The sequence below is a fragment of the Scyliorhinus canicula genome, chromosome 2, assembly GCF_902713615.1.
Source record: "Scyliorhinus canicula chromosome 2, sScyCan1.1, whole genome shotgun sequence".
Lineage (NCBI taxonomy): Eukaryota > Metazoa > Chordata > Chondrichthyes > Carcharhiniformes > Scyliorhinidae > Scyliorhinus > Scyliorhinus canicula.
Genome location: NC_052147.1, coordinates 277,092,405 through 277,111,853, shown reverse-complemented (window position 1 = coordinate 277,111,853; position 19,449 = coordinate 277,092,405). Strand labels below are relative to the sequence as shown.

The 19,449-nt window shown below is 50.4% G+C and overlaps 1 protein-coding gene across 1 annotated transcript in view; it reads right to left on the bottom strand.

Annotated features, from left to right (window-relative positions):
- si:dkey-91i10.3 (cytochrome P450) overlaps window positions 1–19,449 on the bottom strand; it is an 86,579-nt gene that overhangs the window by 42,887 nt on the left and 24,243 nt on the right. Inside the window, exons 2-3 of the mRNA XM_038790105.1 lie at window positions 17,875–18,065; window positions 48–247 (exon numbers count right to left, since the gene is read on the bottom strand). Coding sequence (XP_038646033.1) covers window positions 48–247; window positions 17,875–18,065 — 391 coding nt within the window. The remainder of the gene's footprint in view (window positions 1–47; window positions 248–17,874; window positions 18,066–19,449) is intronic.

The following is a 19,449-nucleotide window of genomic DNA, read 5'->3' as shown; positions in this document are numbered from 1 at the left end:
CAAGCGGCCTTCATTAATCCAGAGCCCGACCTCAGCCCAGCCGATACCTTCAAATGCAAATTTGTAGAGTTCACCGCACACATCGTTCACCATCACCCCTCCCCCGTGGTTTTTTCGCAGCAACCGGACCTTCTTCACAAAGTCAGTCACCACCTCGCTGATGGCGGGGGAATAATTGGCCACCTCCTTCGGCTTCAGCATCTTGGGATTCAAAATGCTCCGCATGTGGTGCCACTCTTTACCGTACCTGAAACAGAAAGCACGAGAGGAAAGAGGATTAAGCTACCCGCTTGGCTGGATTTCACCGGGACGTGCAGTCCTCGCACTTCCATCACCACCCCCTCCCACCCCTACGGAAAGGACAGTCTTGAGCCCGCTGATTCAGAGTCTGACTACCCACAGCGATGTTACACTGCAAGCGGCCTTCATTAATTCAGCGCCCGAACTCCGCCCATGGGAGTGTTGTGGACAGGGGAGGGAGAAACTGAACTTCCTTATCCTCGCCCTGACTGCCCAAAAGTAGAGGTGTTATAGAATTAACAGTGCAGAAGGAGACCATTCAACCCATCAAGTCTGCACCAGCTCTTGGAAAGAGCACCCTACCCGAGGTCAACAACTCCACCCTATCCCCATAACGCAGTAACCCCACCCAACACTAAGGGCAATTTTGGACACGAAGGGCAATTTAGCACGGCCAATCCACCTAACCTGCACATCTTTGGACTGTGGGAGGAAACCGGAGCACCCGGAGGAAACCCACGCACACACGGGGAGGATGTGCAGACTCCGCACAGACAGTGACCCAAGCCGGAATCGAACCTGGGACCCTGGAGCTGTGAAGCGATTGTGCTATCCACAATACTACCGTGTTCTTGAATTATTATTAAAGTAGGCTTTGGCGTGTTACCCCAGTCCCTTTAATTTACTCATAATTCACAGAAAAGGTGCGTTATGCATAACTCAGAAGGTTAGTTTATTCACATTTAAACCTGGGGGGAGTGTACATACACGTCTATACACACACACACACACACATACATACATGTGTACTGTACACGCACACAACTACACCGACACATGCACACTCGCCCTCACATTTCCATGCATGCATACAGTAATGGGGATAGAAAAGAGGAATATTTACAACTACGGGCAATAACAGTAAAAGAACTGTAAGAATTAATATTAGTTTAGCAATTTCCAAAATTCGAGAACCTAGGATTATATCGTGTGCAGAACAGAAACAGGCCATTCAGCCCAACTGGTTAATGTCGCTGCTCAGGATCACCGTCCCATCTCTCTTCATCTCCCCCTATCAGCAGACCCTCGGGTCTCTCTTCATCTCCCCCTATCAGCAGACCCTCGGGTCTCTCTTCTGCGGGGCTTCTTGACAAGAGTCACTTTTCTGTCGGGTCTGTGGGGGGGGGGGGGGGGGGGGGGGGTCTGTGGGTCTGTGGGGGTCTCTTTATTTCGGAGGTCTCGGTGGGGCGTTCCCTCCTTAAGGGGTCTGGGGCGGTCTCTGTGAAGGGGTCTCGTTATTTAGGGTGTCTCTGTGGGGGGGGGGTCTCTTTATTTAGTCTCTGGGGAGGGGGCAGGGTGGTTGGGTCACCCCTGTACTGTGAATGAGGTGGAGGGCGGGGGCCAAGAAAATGCAGGGGTGGGGGGGGCTGAATTGCGCTGCGGGGTGAGGGGGGGGGGCGCAGAATTGCGATGCGGGGGGGGGTGCAGTGGCTGGCCGCGGGACTTCGCTATCAGACAGTCGCACAAAATGGTGTCCCGGTAGCGACATTCCTTAGGGAACCTCTTGCAAACCTCGCGATGCATAAATTTCCAGGGCAAAGGATTGGGAATTGCTTCCCGGAGTGCAGATCAGGAGCAATTCAGCTTCGGCGGGAGAACATTTTGTCTCCCGAATTCAGAATTACGCCCCCTATTGCAGTTACCAGTGACGGGCTTAAGTTTATGGTCCATGGCTTTGCCAGTTTTGTTCATCTTGGGGTGGAGAAGGTTAAAGGGAGGTTTAATAAAGCATCAGAAATTATTCAGGGTTTTGAGAGAGTAGCTGGCAGTGAACTGATTCCACTGGCAGGGGAATCAGTAGCCAGTGGAGACAAATGTCAATGAGGTGGGACATGAGGAGAATTTTAATTTTGCAGAGCATGTTCAGTGCTGCCTGAAAAGGCAGTGAAAGCAGATTCAGCAGGAACTTCCAACAAGAAATTGGATAAATACTTGAGAAAGGAAAACACTTGCAGGGCTTTGGGGAAAGAGCATTGCTGGTGGGACTAATTTGATAGTTCTTTCAAAGGGCTAGCACTGGCCTAGTGGGCTGAAGGGTCTCTTTGCCATGCTCTACGAATCGACAATGCCTCCCAATTTTCTTGCTTAGCTTCATTCGAGCCTATCGCTGTGAACTCCAAAACCTGGGCAAATATAAGGCATTGGGAAACAGCAGCCACCAGATCTCAAGATACTGCAGCCAGTCATCCTGTGTTAGCCTAAACGGCAAGTCAGAAAGGTATTCTACCGGGGAATGCATCACGTTTGTATGCCTGACACCAGACTCCTGGAGCAACCACTCTACTCTGAACATGGTCATAGCAGGAGACTCCCAGGACAGTGGAAGCACTTGAGGGATGTCCTCAAATAACCCATGATGAGGTCAAATAACCCCTGCTGACTTACAGGCTTCTCCGGCCTATGAGAGGCCAAAATCATAATAATAATCTTTATTGTCACAAGTAGGCTTACATTAACACTGCAATGAAGTTACTGTGAAAATCCCCTAGTTGCCACATTCTGGCGCCTGTTCGGGTACACAGAGGGAGAATTTAGAATGTCCAATTCACCTAACAGCTCGTCTTTCGGGACTTGTGGGAGGAAACCGGAGCACCCGGAGGAAACCCACGCAGACACGGGGAGAACATGCAGACTCCGCACAGACAGTGACCCAAGCCGGGAATCGAACCTGGGACCCTGGCGCTGTGAAGCAACAGTGCTAACCACTGTGCTACCGTGCATTCAGGAGGCTCATTCAGGAAGGCAGCGAACCCGTCGAGATACTTCACTAGAAATGTGCAGAGGCAAAGTCTGGGCTTCCAAACCTCCAAGGGCCCACCTACCCAACCAGTGAAGCACCCCCTCCCTGCCCCACCTATGGCAGAGTCTGCAGATCAGACACTGGGTTAATCACCCTTCTCAGAACCCATTAAACTGGAGTGGAGCAAACTATCCTCAGTCCCGAGGGACTGCCAGAGAATCATAGAATTTACAGTGCAGAAGGCCATTCACCTGAGGAAGGAGCTGCACTCCGAAAGCTAGTGATTCAAAACAAACCTGTTGGACTTTAACCTGGTGTTGTAAGACTTCTTACCAAACCTTTTTGAACACTCAGGGCAATTTATCATGGCCAATCCACCTAACCTGCACATTTTTGGACTGTGGGAGGAAACCACAGCATCCGGAGGAAACCCACGCAGACACGGGGAGAAAATGCAGACTCCGCACAGACAGTGACCCAAGGCGGGAATCGAACCTGGGTCCCTGGAGCTGTGAAGCAACAAACAGTGCTAACCACTATGCTACCAATGCCGAAGAAGAGGAATCACAATGAAAACCTGTTGAAATTAAAATGAAAATCGCTTATTGTCACGAGTAGGCTTCAAATGAAGTTACTGTGAAAAGCCCCTAGTCGCCACATTCCGGCGCCTGTTCGGGGAGGCTGTTACGGGAATCAAACCGTGCTGCTGGCTTGCCTTGGTCTGCTTTCAAAGCCAGCGATTAGCCCTGTGAGCTAAACAGCCCCTATCTTACGAAAGAAAGAACCCAGACTTTTATAGTGACTTTCACAACCTCAGGATGTTCCAAAGCAGATTATAGTCAATGATGTACTTCTGAAGTGCGGTCAACGTTGCAATGCAGGAAGTATGCCAGGCATCGATGACACAGCAAGCTTGCACAAACAATAGCAATAAAATAACAATTAGATAATCGGATTCCATAATGTTGGTTAAGGGAAAAATAGGAAAAATTTCTCACTTCGCTAGCACGTGGCACGGGTAACAACCCAGAGATAACAACTCTATTTGTTCAAGCTCTCAGCTTCCACCCTAGCTCCCTGAAAAATCCTCCTGGAAAAATCCAGCAGAGGGCAGCAGAGCAGAGCTTCTGATTGGCTGTTCCGGGGAGATTTGCATACGTGCAGTGCGGTCAGCGTAAGTTGAAGGTGCACCTGCATCAGTGACCTGAGGAGTTCGACGGAAGGTGAGCATCCAGCAGAGGGCAGCAGAGCAGAGCTTCTGATTGGCTGTTCCGGGGAGATTTGCATACGTGCAGTGCGGTCAGCGTAAGTTGAAGGTGGTTTGTGAAGGGGCTGTTCTCGAGTGACAGCTTTACCCGAAACACTACTTACGTAGTGTCTCCCACCCATCCTCCTTCTCTAACCAAAAAAAAAAGCTCTGTCCATTGGATTGCTAAACTAACAAGTTTTTTATTTTTTTATTTTTCAGTAGTTGGGAAGTTAGTTCAGTGGGAATGGAGGCTAGGGCAGTTGAATGTTCCTCCTGCAGAATGTGGGAGGAAAGGGTCACCTCTAGTGTCCCTTCTGACTACATCTGCGGGAAGTGCACCCAACTCCAGCTCCTCGAGAGCCGCATTAGGGACCTGGAGCTGGATGAACTTCGGATCATTCGGGAGGCGGAGGAGGTTATTGAGAGGAGTTATAGGGAGGTAGTCACACCTCAGGTAAAAGAAGAAAGTAGATGGGTTACCGACAGGGGAGGGAGAGGGAACCGGCAGGCAGTGCAGGGATCCCCTGTGGTCGTTCCCCTCTATAACAAGTATACCGTTTTGGATACTGTTGCGGGGGACGACTTACCAGGGGTAAGCAATAGGGTGCAGGTCTCTGGCACAGAGTCTGTCCCTGTTGCTCAGAAGGGAAGGGAGAAGAGGAACAGAGCACTTGTCATTGGGGACTCCATAGTTAGAGGAACAGACAGGAGGTTCTGTGGGAACGAAAGAGACTCACGGTTGGTGTGTTGCCTCCCAGGTGCCAGGGTTCGTGATGTCTCTGATCGTGTTTTTGGGATCCTTAAGGGGGAGGGGGAGCAGCCCCAAGTCGTGGTCCACATAGGTACCAACGACATAGGTAGGAAGAGAGATGGGGATTTGAGACAGAAATTCAGGGAGCTAGGGTGGAAGCTGAGAGCTAGAACAAACAGAGTTGTTATCTCTGGGTTGTTACCCGTGCCACGTGCTAGCGAAGTGAGAAATAAGGAGAGAGAGGAGTTGAACACGTGGCTACAGGGATGGTGCAGGAGGGAGGGTTTTGGTTTCCTGGATAATTGGGGCTCATTCTGGGGTAGGTGGGACCTCTACAAACAGGATGGTCTTCACCTGAACCAGAGGGGTACCAATATCCTGGGGGGGAGATTTGCTAGTGCTCTTCGGGGGGGTTTAAACTAATTCAGCAGGGGGATGGGAACCTAAATTGTAGTCCCAGTGTACAGGATGTTGAGAGTAGTGAGGTCAGGGACAGGGTTAAAAGTTCGAAAGAGGGCACCGGCAAGCAGGACGCTGGTTTGAAGTGTGTCTACTTCAACGCCAGGAGCATCCGGAATAAGGTGGGTGAGCTTGCAGCATGGGTTGGTACCTGGGATCTCGATGTTGTGGCGATTTCGGAGACATGGGTAGAGCAGGGACAGGAATGGTTGTTGCAGGTTCCAGGATTTAGATGTTTCTGTAAGAACAGAGAAGATGGTAAAAGAGGGGGGGGTGTGGCATTGTTAATCAAGGAAAGTATTACGGCGGTAGAAAGGACGCTTGAGGACTCGTCTACTGAGGCAGTATGGGCCGAGGTTAGGAACAGTAGAGGAGAGGTCACCCTGTTGGGAGTTGTCTATAGACCTCCGAATAGTCCCAGAGATGTCGAGGAAAGGATTGCAAAGATGATTCTTGACAGGAGCGAGAGTAACAGGGTAGTTGTTATGGGGGACTTTAACTTTCCAAATATTGACTGGAAATACTATAGTTCGAGTACTATAGATGGGTCAGTTTTTGTGCAGTGTGTGCAGGAGGGTTTTCTGACACAGTATGTAGACAGACCAACAAGGGGCGAGGCCACATTGGATTTGGTACTGGGTAATGAACCCGGCCAGGTGTTAGATTTAGATGTAGGTGAGCACTTTGGTGATAGTGATCACAACTCGGTTATGTTTACTTTAGCAATGGGCAGGGATAGGTATATACCGCAAGGCAAGAATTATAGCTGGGGGAAAGGCAATTATGATGCTATTCGGCAAGATTTAGGAGGTATAGGATGGGGAAGGAAACTGCAGGGGATGGGTACAATCGAAATGTGGAGCTTTTTCAAGGAACAGCTACTGCGTGTCCTTGATAAGTATGTACCTGTCAGGCAGGGAGGAAGTTGTCGAGCAAGGGAGCCGTGGTTTACTAAGGAAGTTGAAGCACTTGTCAAGAGGAAGAAGAAGGCTTATGTTAGGATGAGACATGAAGGCTCAGTTAGGGCACTTGAGAGTTACAAGTTAGCCAGGAAGGACCTAAAGGGAGAGTTAAGAAGAGCGAGGAGAGGACACGAAAAGTCGTTGGCGGATAGGATCAAGGAAAACCCTAAGGCTTTCTATAGGTATATCAGGAACAAAAGAATGACTCGAGTAAGATTAGGGCCAATCAAGGATAGTAGTGGAAAGTTGTGTGTAGAATCAGAGGAGATAGGGGAAGCATTAAATGGATATTTTTCGTCAGTGTTTACACTGGAGAAAGACAATGTTGTCGAGGAGAACACTCAGGTTCAGTCGACCAGGCTAGATGGAATTGAGGTTCAAAAGGAGGAGGTGTTAGCAATTTTAGAAAATGTCAAAATAGATAAGTCCCCTGGGCCAGATGGGATTTATCCTAGGATTCTCTGGGAAGCCAGGGAGGAGATTGCAGAGCCTTTGTCCTTGATATTTATGTCGTCTTTGTCGACAGGAATAGTGCCGGAAGACTGGAGGATAGCAAATGTTGTCCCCTTGTTCAAGAAGGGGAGTAGAGACAACCCTGGTAATTATAGACCTGTGAGCCTTACTTCGGTTGTGGGTAAAATGTTGGAAAAGGTTATAAGAGATAGGGTTTATAATCATCTTGAAAAGAACAAGTTGATTAGCGATACTCAACACGGTTTTGTGACGGGTAGGTCATGTCTCACAAACCTTATTGAGTTTTTTGAGAAGGTGACCAAACAGGTGGATCAGGGTAAAGCTGTTGATGTGGTGTATATGGATTTCAGTAAGGCGTTTGATAAGGTTCCCCACGGTAGGCTATTGCAGAAAATAAGGAAGTATGGAATTGAAGGTGATTTAGCGGTTTGGATCAGTAATTGGCTAGCTGAAAGAAGACAGAGGGTGGTGGTTGATGGCAAATGTTCATCCTGGAGTTCAGTTACTAGTGGTGTACCGCAAGGATCTGTTTTGGGGCCACTGCTGTTTGTCATTTTTATAAATGACCTGGAAGAGGGTGTAGAAGGATGGGTTAGTAAATTTGCAGATGACACGAAGGTCGGTGGAGTTGTGGATAGTGCTGAAGGATGTTATAGGATACAGAGGGACATAGATAAGCTGCAGAGCTGGGCTGAGAGGTGGCAGATGGAGTTTAATGCGGAAAAGTGTGAGGTGGTTCACTTTGGAAGGAGTAACAGGAATGCAGAGTACTGGGCTAATGGCAAGATTCTTGGTAGTGTAGATGAACAGAGAGATCTCGGCATCCAGGTACATAAATCCTTGAAAGTTGCCACCCAGGTTAATAGGGCTGTTAAGAAGGCATATGGTGTGCTAGCCTTTATAAGCAGGGGGATTGAGTTTCGGAACCACAGGGTCATGCTGCAGCTGTACATAACTCTGGTGCGGCCACACCTGGAGTACTGCGTGCAGTTCTGGTCACCACATTATAGGAAGGATGTGGAAGCTTTGGAAAGGGTTCAGAGGAGATTTACTAGGATGTTGCCTGGTATGGAGGGAAGGTCTTACGAGGAAAGGCTCAGGGAATTGAGGTTGTTTTCGTTAGAGAGGAGAAGGCTGAGAGGTGACTTAATAGAGACATATAAGATAGTCAGAGGGTTAGATAGGGTGGACAGTGAGAGTCTTTTTCCTCGGATGGTGATGACCAACACGAGGGGACATAGCTTTAAATTGAGGGGTGAGAGATATAGGACAGATGTCAGAGGCAGTTTCTTTACTCAGAGAGTAGTAGGGGTGTGGAACGCCCTGCCTGCAACAGTAGTAGACTCGCCAACTTTAAGGGCATTTAAGTGGTCACTGGATAGACATATGGATGAAAATGGAATAGTGTAGGTCAGATAGGCTTCAGATGGTTTCACAGGTCGGCGCAACATCGAGGGCCGAAGGGCCCGTACTGCGCTGTAGTGTTCTATGTTCTATGTTCTAAGGCAAGAATTATAGCTGGGGGAAAGGCAATTATGATGCTATTCGGCAAGATTTAGGAGGTATAGGATGGGGAAGGAAACTGCAGGGGATGGGTACAATCGAAATGTGGAGCTTTTTCAAGGAACAGCTACTGCGTGTCCTTGATAAGTATGTACCTGTCAGGCAGGGAGGAAGTTGTCGAGCAAGGGAGCCGTGGTTTACTAAGGAAGTTGAAGCACTTGTCAAGAGGAAAAAGAAGGCTTATGTTAGGATGAGACATGAAGGCTCAGTTAGGGCACTTGAGAGTTACAAGTTAGCCAGGAAGGACCTAAAGGGAGAGTTAAGAAGAGCGAGGAGAGGACACGAAAAGTCGTTGGCGGATAGGATCAAGGAAAACCCTAAGGCTTTCTATAGGTATATCAGGAACAAAAGAATGACTCGAGTAAGATTAGGGCCAATCAAGGATAGTAGTGGAAAGTTGTGTGTGGAATCAGAGGAGATAGGGGAAGCATTAAATGGATATTTTTCGTCAGTGTTTACACTGGAGAAAGACAATGTTGTCGAGGAGAACACTCAGGTTCAGTCGACCAGGCTAGATGGAATTGAGGTTCAAAAGGAGGAGGTGTTAGCAATTTTAGAAAATGTCAAAATAGACAAGTCCCCTGGGCCAGATGGGATTTATCCTAGGATTCTCTGGGAAGCCAGGGAGGAGATTGCTGAGCCTTTGTCCTTGATCTTTATGTCGTCTTTGTCGACAGGAATAGTGCCGGAAGACTGGAGGATAGCAAATGTTGTCCCCTTGTTCAAGAAGGGGAGTAGAGACAACCCTGGTAATTATAGACCTGTGAGCCTTACTTCGGTTGTGGGTAAAATGTTGGAAAAGGTTATAAGAGATAGGGTTTATAATCATCTTGAAAAGAACAAGTTGATTAGCGATACTCAACACGGTTTTGTGAAGGGTAGGTCATGTCTCACAAACCTTATTGAGTTTTTTGAGAAGGTGACCAAACAGGTGGATCAGGGTAAAGCTGTTGATGTGGTGTATATGGATTTCAGTAAGGCGTTTGATAAGGTTCCCCACGGTAGGCTATTGCAGAAAATAAGGAAGTATGGAATTGAAGGTGATTTAGCGGTTTGGATCAGTAATTGGCTAGCTGAAAGAAGACAGAGGGTGGTGGTTGATGGCAAATGTTCATCCTGGAGTTCAGTTACTAGTGGTGTACCGCAAGGATCTGTTTTGGGGCCGCTGCTGTTTGTCATTTTTATAAATGACCTGGAAGAGGGTGTAGAAGGATGGGTTAGTAAATTTGCAGATGACACGAAGGTCGGTGGAGTTGTGGATAGTGCTGAAGGATGTTATAGGATACAGAGGGGTATAGATAAGCTGCAGAGCTGGGCTGAGAGGTGGCAGATGGAGTTTAATGCGGAAAAGTGTGAGGTGGTTCACTTTGGAAGGAGTAACAGGAATGCAGAGTACTGGGCTAATGGCAAGATTCTTGGTAGTGTAGATGAACAGAGAGATCTCGGCATCCAGGTACATAAATCCCTGAAAGTTGCCACCCAGGTTAATAGGGCTGTTAAGAAGGCATATGGTGTGCTAGCCTTTATAAGCAGGGGGATTGAGTTTCGGAACCACAAGGTCATGCTGCAGCTGTACATAACTCTGGTGCGGCCACACCTGGAGTACTGCGTGCAGTTCTGGTCACCACATTATAGGAAGGATGTGGAAGCTTTGGAAAGGGTTCAGAGGAGATTTACTAGGATGTTGCCTGGTATGGAGGGAAGGTCTTACGAGGAAAGGCTCAGGGAATTGAGGTTGTTTTCGTTAGAGAGGAGAAGGCTGAGAGGTGACTTAATAGAGACATATAAGATAGTCAGAGGGTTAGATAGGGTGGACAGTGAGAGTCTTTTTCCTCGGATGGTGATGACCAAGACGAGGGGACATAGCTTTAAATTGAGGGGTGAGAGATATAGGACAGATGTCAGAGGCAGTTTCTTTACTCAGAGAGTAGTAGGGGTGTGGAACGCCCTGCCTGCAATAGTAGTAGACTCGCCAACTTTAAGGGCATTTAAGTGGTCACTGGATAGACATATGGATGAAAATGGAATAGTGTAGGTCAGATAGGCTTCAGATGGTTTCACAGGTCGGCGCAACATCGAGGGCCGAAGGGCCCGTACTGCGCTGTAGTGTTCTGTGTTCTATGTTCTACTGGGTAAACGCCCCAGATCTTCGTCCAATTGCTCTTGGTGTAATGTTTCATCTGAGGAGTAACACTCCCTCAGTGCTGCTCCATCGGCCAAGATTATGTGCTGGTGTCTCTGGGGTAGAGGTTAAACCCACAACCTTCCAATCCGACGCAGGAGAGGGTGAGGCAGAGACAGAGGGAACAGATATTTAGCGGGCCTGGGAAAGGGGAAAGATCAGCCCCAGGAGGGGGGGGGGGGGGGGGCACCAAACCTGCGGGGAAAGCTAGCGGAGGAAGTATGAAAGGAAGGTGGACCGCGGTCACTTCCCGGCAGGGAGGGAGCATGGGGGTGGGGGGGACCACTGAGGCGGGGATGGGGAAAGGAAGGGGGCAAATGGGGAGGGGGGGAGACACAGGGTAGGGTGTAGCAGGAGGATAGGGGGGGGGGAGGAAGAGGGAACACAAGGGGGAACACAAGAAAAAGAAAGGGTTGAGTCTCAGACTGGTTTCAGCAGGCAAGGTGCAGATTGACGGAACAAGATGGCGCCACGAGCAGCCACTTTGGAGGGTCCCTGAACAAAGGGAAACCCTGGACCGCAGGGACTCACCACGTGGCCGACACACAGTTGGCAGCCATGTTGGGTGTCCCCTGGATAAAGGGAAACCCCGGAGTGCAAGGGCCCAGCCTCGTGGTGAGAACGGCGACCGCGGCGATTTTGAACGGTGCCCTTACAAAGGGAATCCCCCGAATGCAGGGGCAAATCCACCAGGTAAGTATGGTTGATCCCGCAGGAGGGGGGGACAAAACCACCCCCCCCAACCAGGAACGTTAAGGGACTTGACAGCCCAGTGAGAAGATCCAGAGTCTTCGCCCGTTTGAGAAGTTTCAAAGCCGACATTGTCTTCCTTCAAGAGACACACCTGAGGGAGGAGGACCGACTGCGGATAAGGAAGGGCTGGGCGGGACAGACGGATCACTCACGTTACGGGACGAGGACCAGGGGTGTAACCATACTACTCAGTCAGAGTACGGTGTTTACAGCGAAAAAGATGGTCACGGACCCAGGGGGGCGGTACATCATGGTCAGCCGTGGCCTGGATGGGGCACCGGTAATCCTGGTGAACATGTATGTGCCCATCTGGGACAACACGGATTTCATAAAGAAGACCATGGTGGGGCCTTCTCCTGGGGCTGAGGGAGGACAGAAAACGCAGTGTTAGACTGTCTGACGCGTGCAGTCCAGGGTAGCTGGAGCTTTCAGTGGCCAGGGCACATGTCCATGGTGGCAGGTATGGGTGCTGACATGCCGTGCAGAGTGAGGATTCGCCTGCACTACGCGTTGGGCGGGGTGGGTGTTTACGGGTGTGTGGGATGGGGTAGGTGCCGGGGCACAGCGCTGTCTACTTACCCTGGCCAACCCTAAGGAGGTCATGCAGTTTCATCCGGCACTTGAAGCCGGTTTGGACACTGTTGCTGACGTCGCCGACGGCCTCTGCCACCCAGGCGAGGCGAATGCCAGGGGCTGGTAGCTGCCTTCCTGGGCCGGGGCTCAGGGTTGCCCATGTCATTTCTAAAGGTGGCACCCTGGCACTGCCACGCTGCCCATATGGCACTGCCAGGCTGGATGGGGCACTGCCAAGGTGGCAAGGGCACTGTCAGAGTGCCAGTGGCAGTGTGAGCTACCAAGTTGGCATTTTGTCCGGACTAGGGATCGGGACTGGGGGTGTCCTGCTCTGTGAAGTGGGGTGTGGGGTCTTGTGGACCCCAACAGGTGAGATGCGGGGCTGGAGATCGGGTGCCATTTTTAACTGAGGTTCTCTGCTCCTCAATGCAAGAAATGATGCAAAGTGCGGCCTTGGCAGGGAGTTCCCCACTGGAGCCTGAAATACCAACAAAGTGCCGTTAGATAGCGGGGTCATTCCAGGCACTTTAATGGACTCTAATTTTTTTATTAAATCGCGCACAATCTATAAAAAACATTCATGATTTTGAAAACCTCGACCTGTCTAGGCCTTTTCTGCTTGAAGGAGAACAGTCCTCCTTTCTCTAGTCTGGCCATGTAACTGTGACCCATCAGTGCTCTTCAAGTCAATCTCTTCTCCAAAGCCTTAATATCCCTCCGAGAGTGCGGTGCCCAGAACTGGACAAAACACTAAGGTCGCGATTCTCCATTCCCCACGCTGGGTGGGAGAATCGCGGGAGGTCCCCCCGACTAATTTCACGACCCCCTGGCACCCCCCGCGATTCTCCCACCCACCGCTTGGAAGAATCGGCGCTCGCTGTTTTTCACGGCGACCGGCGATTCTCCGACCCGGATGGGCCGAGTGGCCTGCCGTTCGCGACGGCGGCAACCACACCTGATCGCTGCCGTCGTGAAAACGCTGTGAGATGCCCGTTTGGGGCTTGTGGGGGGCCTGGTGGGGACTGAGCACCACGACTGTGCTCGGGAGGGGACAGGCCCGCAATCGGTGCCCACCGATCGTCGGGCCGGCGTCTCAACGGGACGCACTATTTTCCCTCCGCTGCCCCCAAGACCAAGCCACCACGTCTTGCGGGGAGGCTGAGGGGAAAGACAGCCACCGCGCATGCGCGGGTTTAAGCTGTCAGCCGTTGTGACGTCAGCCGCGCATGCGCGGGTTGGAGCCGGCCAACCTGCGCATGCACGGCTGACGTCACATAGGTGCCACCGTCACGTCATTCTCGGCGCGCCGTCTTGACGCAAGCGTCAAGGCCCGGTGGCCGAGAATAACGGAGCGCCGCTCCTAGCCCCCCGGGTGGGGGTGAATACGGTGAGAGGAGCGGGCGCCGAGGCCGTCGTGAAACTCGGCCGAGTTCACGACAGCCCCTTCACAATTTTTCCCGGGAGCGGAGAATCGCGTCCTGAAGCCGCGACAAATTATGAGAAGGAGGCCATTCGGCCCTTCAAGCCTCTTCTGCCATTGGATAAGATCATGGCTGATCCGATTTTAACTTTGAATTCATCCAAGTGCCCTGCTAGAATTTATTTATTGGTAGCTTCTAACATTTTCCTCATGACAGATGTTAAGCTAACTGGCCTGAAGTTTCCCGCTTTCTGTCTCCCTGCCTTTTTGAATAAAGGAGTTATGTCAGCAATTTTCCAATCGAATGGAACCGTCCCCAAACCTAGTGGGCGGGATTCTCTGTTGGCCGACGCCAAAATCGCGGAACGCGATTGGGCGGAGAATTGGTTCCGACGCCGGAATCGCAGCGGGCGCCGATTTGATGCCAATTTGCGATTCTCCGTCACCTCGACAGCGGCATCAATGCGTTCCGGAACGTATGTACAGTAAACACCGTTTGTATATCATTAGCGGACCTGACCCAGTATTCTCCGGGCCCTCCGGAATTCTCATCCCCCGATGGGCCGAGTTCCCGCCGGCACGGTTCATTTGTGTTTTTAAAAATCGTGAAACCGGCATGGCTCTGCTGAGGGGGAGAGAGGGGGTACGGAAAGTATCCAACATTGTCGTAGTTTGCTGGCAGTCGTGCCGCTGGCTGGGGGGGCTTCTGCCAGGGCCGGGGGGAGTAGTCAGGGCGGCCAGAGGGTGCGCTCTGGGGTTGGGTGGACGGACATGGACCACCATTGCCGCAGCTGGCAAGGCAGCCATGTAACTGCACACGCTGCTGCCAGCCCACTGTGAACTTAGTGCTACGGGTCGTCTAGGTTTCCCCCCAGAGCACCCCTCTGGGTGCCCTCTGGCCCCAGCCGACCAATCAGCGGGATGGGCCGGAGTGCCACCAGTGCCACCTTGTTGGCTGGGATGGTGTGTGTGGGGAGGGTAATGTGTACGTGCAGCTGCAACTCGTCAGCCTCCCGAGTGTCAATCCCGGCGAATCCCGCACCGTTTTTCATTGGAATCGATTGTGTTCCACGTGGCACCGGTGCTAGCCCCTCCACAGTAACGGGATCAGTCCAGCTGCGGCGGCAGTTTTGCTGTTGTGAAAGTCCACAAACTCTGCGTTGGAGAACCCCGCCCAGTGAATCTTGGAAAGTTAAAATCAATGCATCAACTACCTCACTGGACACATCCTTGAAGAACCTAGGATGCAATCCATCAGGGATTTGCCAGCCCGTAGCTCCACCAATCTGCTCAGTCCCACGTCTCTGGTGACTGTATTTTGTTTGAGTTCCTCCCCCCCTTTCGTTTCCTGACTTACAGCTATTCCTGGAATGTTACTGGTTTCCTCTGCAGGGAAGGCTAATATCAACACAATTCATCCGCCGTTTCCTTATTTTCCATTATTAATTCCACAGATTCACTTTCCATCAGACCAAAGCTCCCACTGTTAATTCTTATCTGTAGAAACTCTGACTATCTGCCTTGACATTTCTCGCTAACGTTCTCCTATATTCAAACTTTTCCCTCCTTTTTTATCTTTCTTTGCTGGTTTTATATTCTGTGCCAATCCCCTGGCCTGCCCACCCATCCTTGCTGAGTAATTTGCCTTTTCTTTTCAGTTTGATACTGGCCGGGATTCTCCGGCCGTTGGGATTCACTGTTCCCGCCGGCAGCGCGCAACCCAACAGAGGGTTTCCCGGGCGGCCTGGAGTGGCTTCAATGGCCAACCCATTCCCATTGAATCGGATTGGACCGGGGAGTAGCGGGGGGGGGGGGGTTGGCCGGCTGGGGAAATGGAGAAACCCGCCCGCTATCTTTTGGTCAAAAATGGGCAGCACGGTAGCACAAGTGGGTAGCACTGTGGCTTCACAGCAGCAGGGTCCCAGGTTCGATTCCCCGCTGGGTCAATGTCTGTGTGGAGTCTGCACGGTCTCCCCGTGTCTGCGTGGGTTTCCTCCAGGAGTTCCGGTTTCCTCCCACAGTCCAAAGACGTGCAGGTTAGGTGGATTGGCCATGATAAATTGCCCTTAGTGACCAAAAAAAAATGGTTAGGAGGGGTTATTGGGTTACGGAGATAGGGTGGAAGTGAGGGCTTAAGTGGGTCGGTGCAGACTCGATGGGCCGAATGGCCTCCTTCTGCACTGCATGTTCTATGTTCTATGTAAAAAGAGATGGTGAGTTCTCCCCTGGGAATCTTTCTTTCCCATTGGAATGTGCCCACTGTGTGTGAAGACATCCTTAAACCCTCTGAGCGGGTTGTCTTACGAGGAGAGGTTGGACAAGCTGGATTCGTTTCCACTGGAGTTTTGAGGAGTGAGGGAGTGACTGCATTAAAGTTCATAAGATCCTCAACAGTCTCGACAGGGTGGACGTGGAAAGGATGTTTCCTCCTGTTTTGAGGGGGTGGGTGGGTGGGTGGGGGGGGGGGGGGGGGGGGGGGGGGGGGGAGTCCAGAATCAGGAGGCACTGTTTTAAATTCAGGGGTCACCCTTTTCGGACAGGGATGGGGAGAAACGTCTCCGGAGGGCTGTGCAGCTTTGAATCCTCTGCCTCAGAAGGCGGCAAAGGCCGGGGTCACTGAATATTTTTAAGGTGAAAGTAAATAAATTCTTGTTAGGCAAGGGAATCAAAGGTTAGCAGCGGTAGATGGGAATGTGGAATTCATAGAAACATAGGAAATGGGAGCAGGGGGAGGCCATTTGGCCCTTCGAGCCTGCTCCACCATTCATTGCAATCATGGCTGATCATCCAACTCAGTAACCTATTCCCCAAACCCTTTGATCCCCTTTGCCCAAGAGCTATATTTAACTTCTTCTTGAACATGTACAATAGAACATAGAACAGTACAGCACAGAACAGGCCCTTCGGCCCTTGATATTGTGCCGAGCCATGATCACCCTACTCAAACCCACGTATCCACCCTATACCCGTAACCCAAACAGCCCCCCTTAACATTACTTTTTAGGACACTACGGGCAATTTAGCAGGCCAATCCACCTAACCCGCACATCTTTGGACTGTGGGAGGAAACCGGAGCACCCGGAGGAAACCCACGCACACACGGGGAGGACGTGCAGACTCCGCACAGACAGTGACCCAGCAGGGAATCGAACCTGGGACCCTGGAGCTGTGAAGCATTTATGCTAACCACCATGCTACCGTGCTGCCCGTAGTTTTGGCTTCAACCACTTCCTGCGGCAACGAATTCCCCAGGCTCATCATCTCTGGGTGAAGATATTTCTCCTCATCTCTGACCTAAATAGTCTACCTCGTATCCTCAGACTGGGCACCCTGGATCTGAACTCCCCCACTATCAGAAACATCCTTCCTGCATCCACCCTGACTAGTCGTGTTAGAATTGTACAGGTTACTCGGAGATCCTTGCTCATTCCTTTAAACTCCAGCAAATACAATCCTAACCGACTCAATATCTCCTCATATGACAGTCCCGCCATCCCTGGAATCAGCCTGGTAAACCTTCGCTGCACTCCCTCGAGAGCAAGAACATCCTTCCTCAGATAAGGAGACCAAAACTGCACACAATACTCCAAGTGTGGCCTCACCAAGGCCCTGTATAATCGCAACACATCCCTGCTCCTGTACTCAAATCCTCTCGCTATGAAGGCCAACACACCATTTTACCTTTTCAAAACAGAGACAGATCAGCCACGGATCAGGCTCAAGGGGCCGAATGGCCAACATCTGCTCCTATTTTCTATGTTGTGAAATGTCTGCCATGGCATCTCCATTGGCCGATCCCTGAATTGCCAGTTCACATCAGCGAGCTCTGCTTTCATGTCCTCATATTGGTCTTTGTTTAAGTTTAAAATATTAGTCTTGGTCCGACTCTGTGGAGCCCCTTCCCAAATCAATCATTGATCGATATTTATTGTCACATGTACCGAAGTACAGTGAAAAGTATTTTTCTGCGGCCGAGGGAACGTACACAAAATGTACATAGTAGACAAAAGAATAATCGACAGAGAACATTGACAAATGGTACATCGTCACATTCCGGCGCCTGTTCGGGGAGGCTGGTACAGGAATCGAACCATGCTGCCTTGGTCTGCTTTCAAAGCCAGCAATTTAGCCCTGTGCTAAACCAGCCCCTGGTTTATCATGGCCAATCCACCTAACCTGTACATCTTTGGACTGTGGGAGGAAACCGGAGCACCCGGAGGAAACCCACGCACACACGGGGACAACGTGCAGACTCCGCACAGACAGTCACCAGCCGGGAATCGAACTGGGACCCTGGAGCTGTGAAGCAATTGTGCTAACCACTATGCTACCGTGCTGCCTACTTGTGACAACGAAGATTATTATTATTTTCACACCCCATCTCCAAGATTATTACAAGTGATAAACGTTTGAACAAATGGGCTCTGAATGGTTCCCACAATACTCACTCACAAAGTGGTCCGTAAGCGTGCCCTCTCATCTCTCTGTATGCCCGCCAGTGTGGCATGTAGGCTCGCAAGGGGTATTTACCCTCCTGTCTCAAAATCTGCTCAATCAAATCAGCACTGGCCACATTGATGACCGTGAGGGGGCCGAATCTGATCTTCCAAATGGGACCAAACATCTTCTTCTGCAAAATCTACAAAAGGGACAAGAACAACAAAAATCAGACAGGAGAAAATCATTTGTTCAATAATTCCTCACAAAGGTTTCGGTGGGGCGTCGCCGTACCACTGACAGGAATGTGGCAATGTCCTCACAGAGTCTCGTGTGTGTCAGTGAGATCGCCCCTCATTCTTCCAAACTTCAGGGAGAGGAACGGGGAGAGAGAGGAACCGTGCGACGCATCAAAGAGGAAACAACATTTCATGACGAGACCCATCACAACGCATCATCATTGAAATCAGGAGAGGGGTGAGGAGATTTTTTTTTTTCAAACGCAGAATGGTCATGATCATTGCCTGCTGGGAGAAGATTCAATGGTGACTTTCAAAAGAATTTGGATTACTAAGAATTGGAAAAGGAAACATTTAAGAGCAATGGAGGTAAAGCATAAAAGGATCGGCCTAATCGGATCGCTCAAAGGGCCAACACGGTACAATGGCCCCAATGGCCTCCTGCTGTTAATGCAAGATTCCATGGCTCTACGGTATCGGAAATATGGACACGTGCAATTTCGGTCTCTCAAAAATAAACACTGGGTCTGCACAGCGAGTCTGGCGGAGTCTGAGGAGAGAGAATCAGAATTAAGTTTCAGGTCATGAGTGGTTTGTCTAGGGCAGCACGGTGGCACAGTGGTTAGCATTGTTGCCTACGGTGCTGAGGACCCGGGTTCGAATCCCGGCCCTGGGTCACTGTCCGTGTGGAGTTTGCACATTCTCCCTGTGTCTGCGTGGGTTTCGCCCCCACAATCCAAAGATGTGCAGGGTAGGTGGATTGGCCATGCTAAATTGCCCCTTAATTGGAAAAAATAATTGGGTACTCTAAATTTTTTAAAAATAAATAAAATGATTGGTTTGTCTGAGCAAAATTCACTGATGGGCAGCTTTCATTTTGCCCCTGAGCTATAGCTGCCTCAATAAGCGTCCCCTCCTCCATCGTACAACCTGACAAACATAGCAGATGCTGTCACTCCCTCACCAAATCCAAATGGTCAGACACAAACAAACATCGGAGATAATGTTATGCAATGGATTGGATTGGATTTGTTTACTGTCACGTATCCAAGGTACAGTGAAAAGTATTTTTCTGCTTGCAGCTCAAATAGATCACTCAGTACAAGAAACGAAAATACGTAAAAGGGCAACACAAGGTACACAATGTAAATACATAGACACCAGCATCTGGGTGAAGCATACAGGAGTGGAGTATTAATGAGGTCAGTCCATGAGAGGGTCGTTTAGGAGTCTGGTGACAGCGGGGAAGAAGCTGTTTTTGAATCTGTTCGTCCGTGTTCTCAGACTTCTGTATCTCCTGCCCGAGGGAAGAAGTTGGAAGAGTGAGTAAGCCGGGTGGGAGGGGGT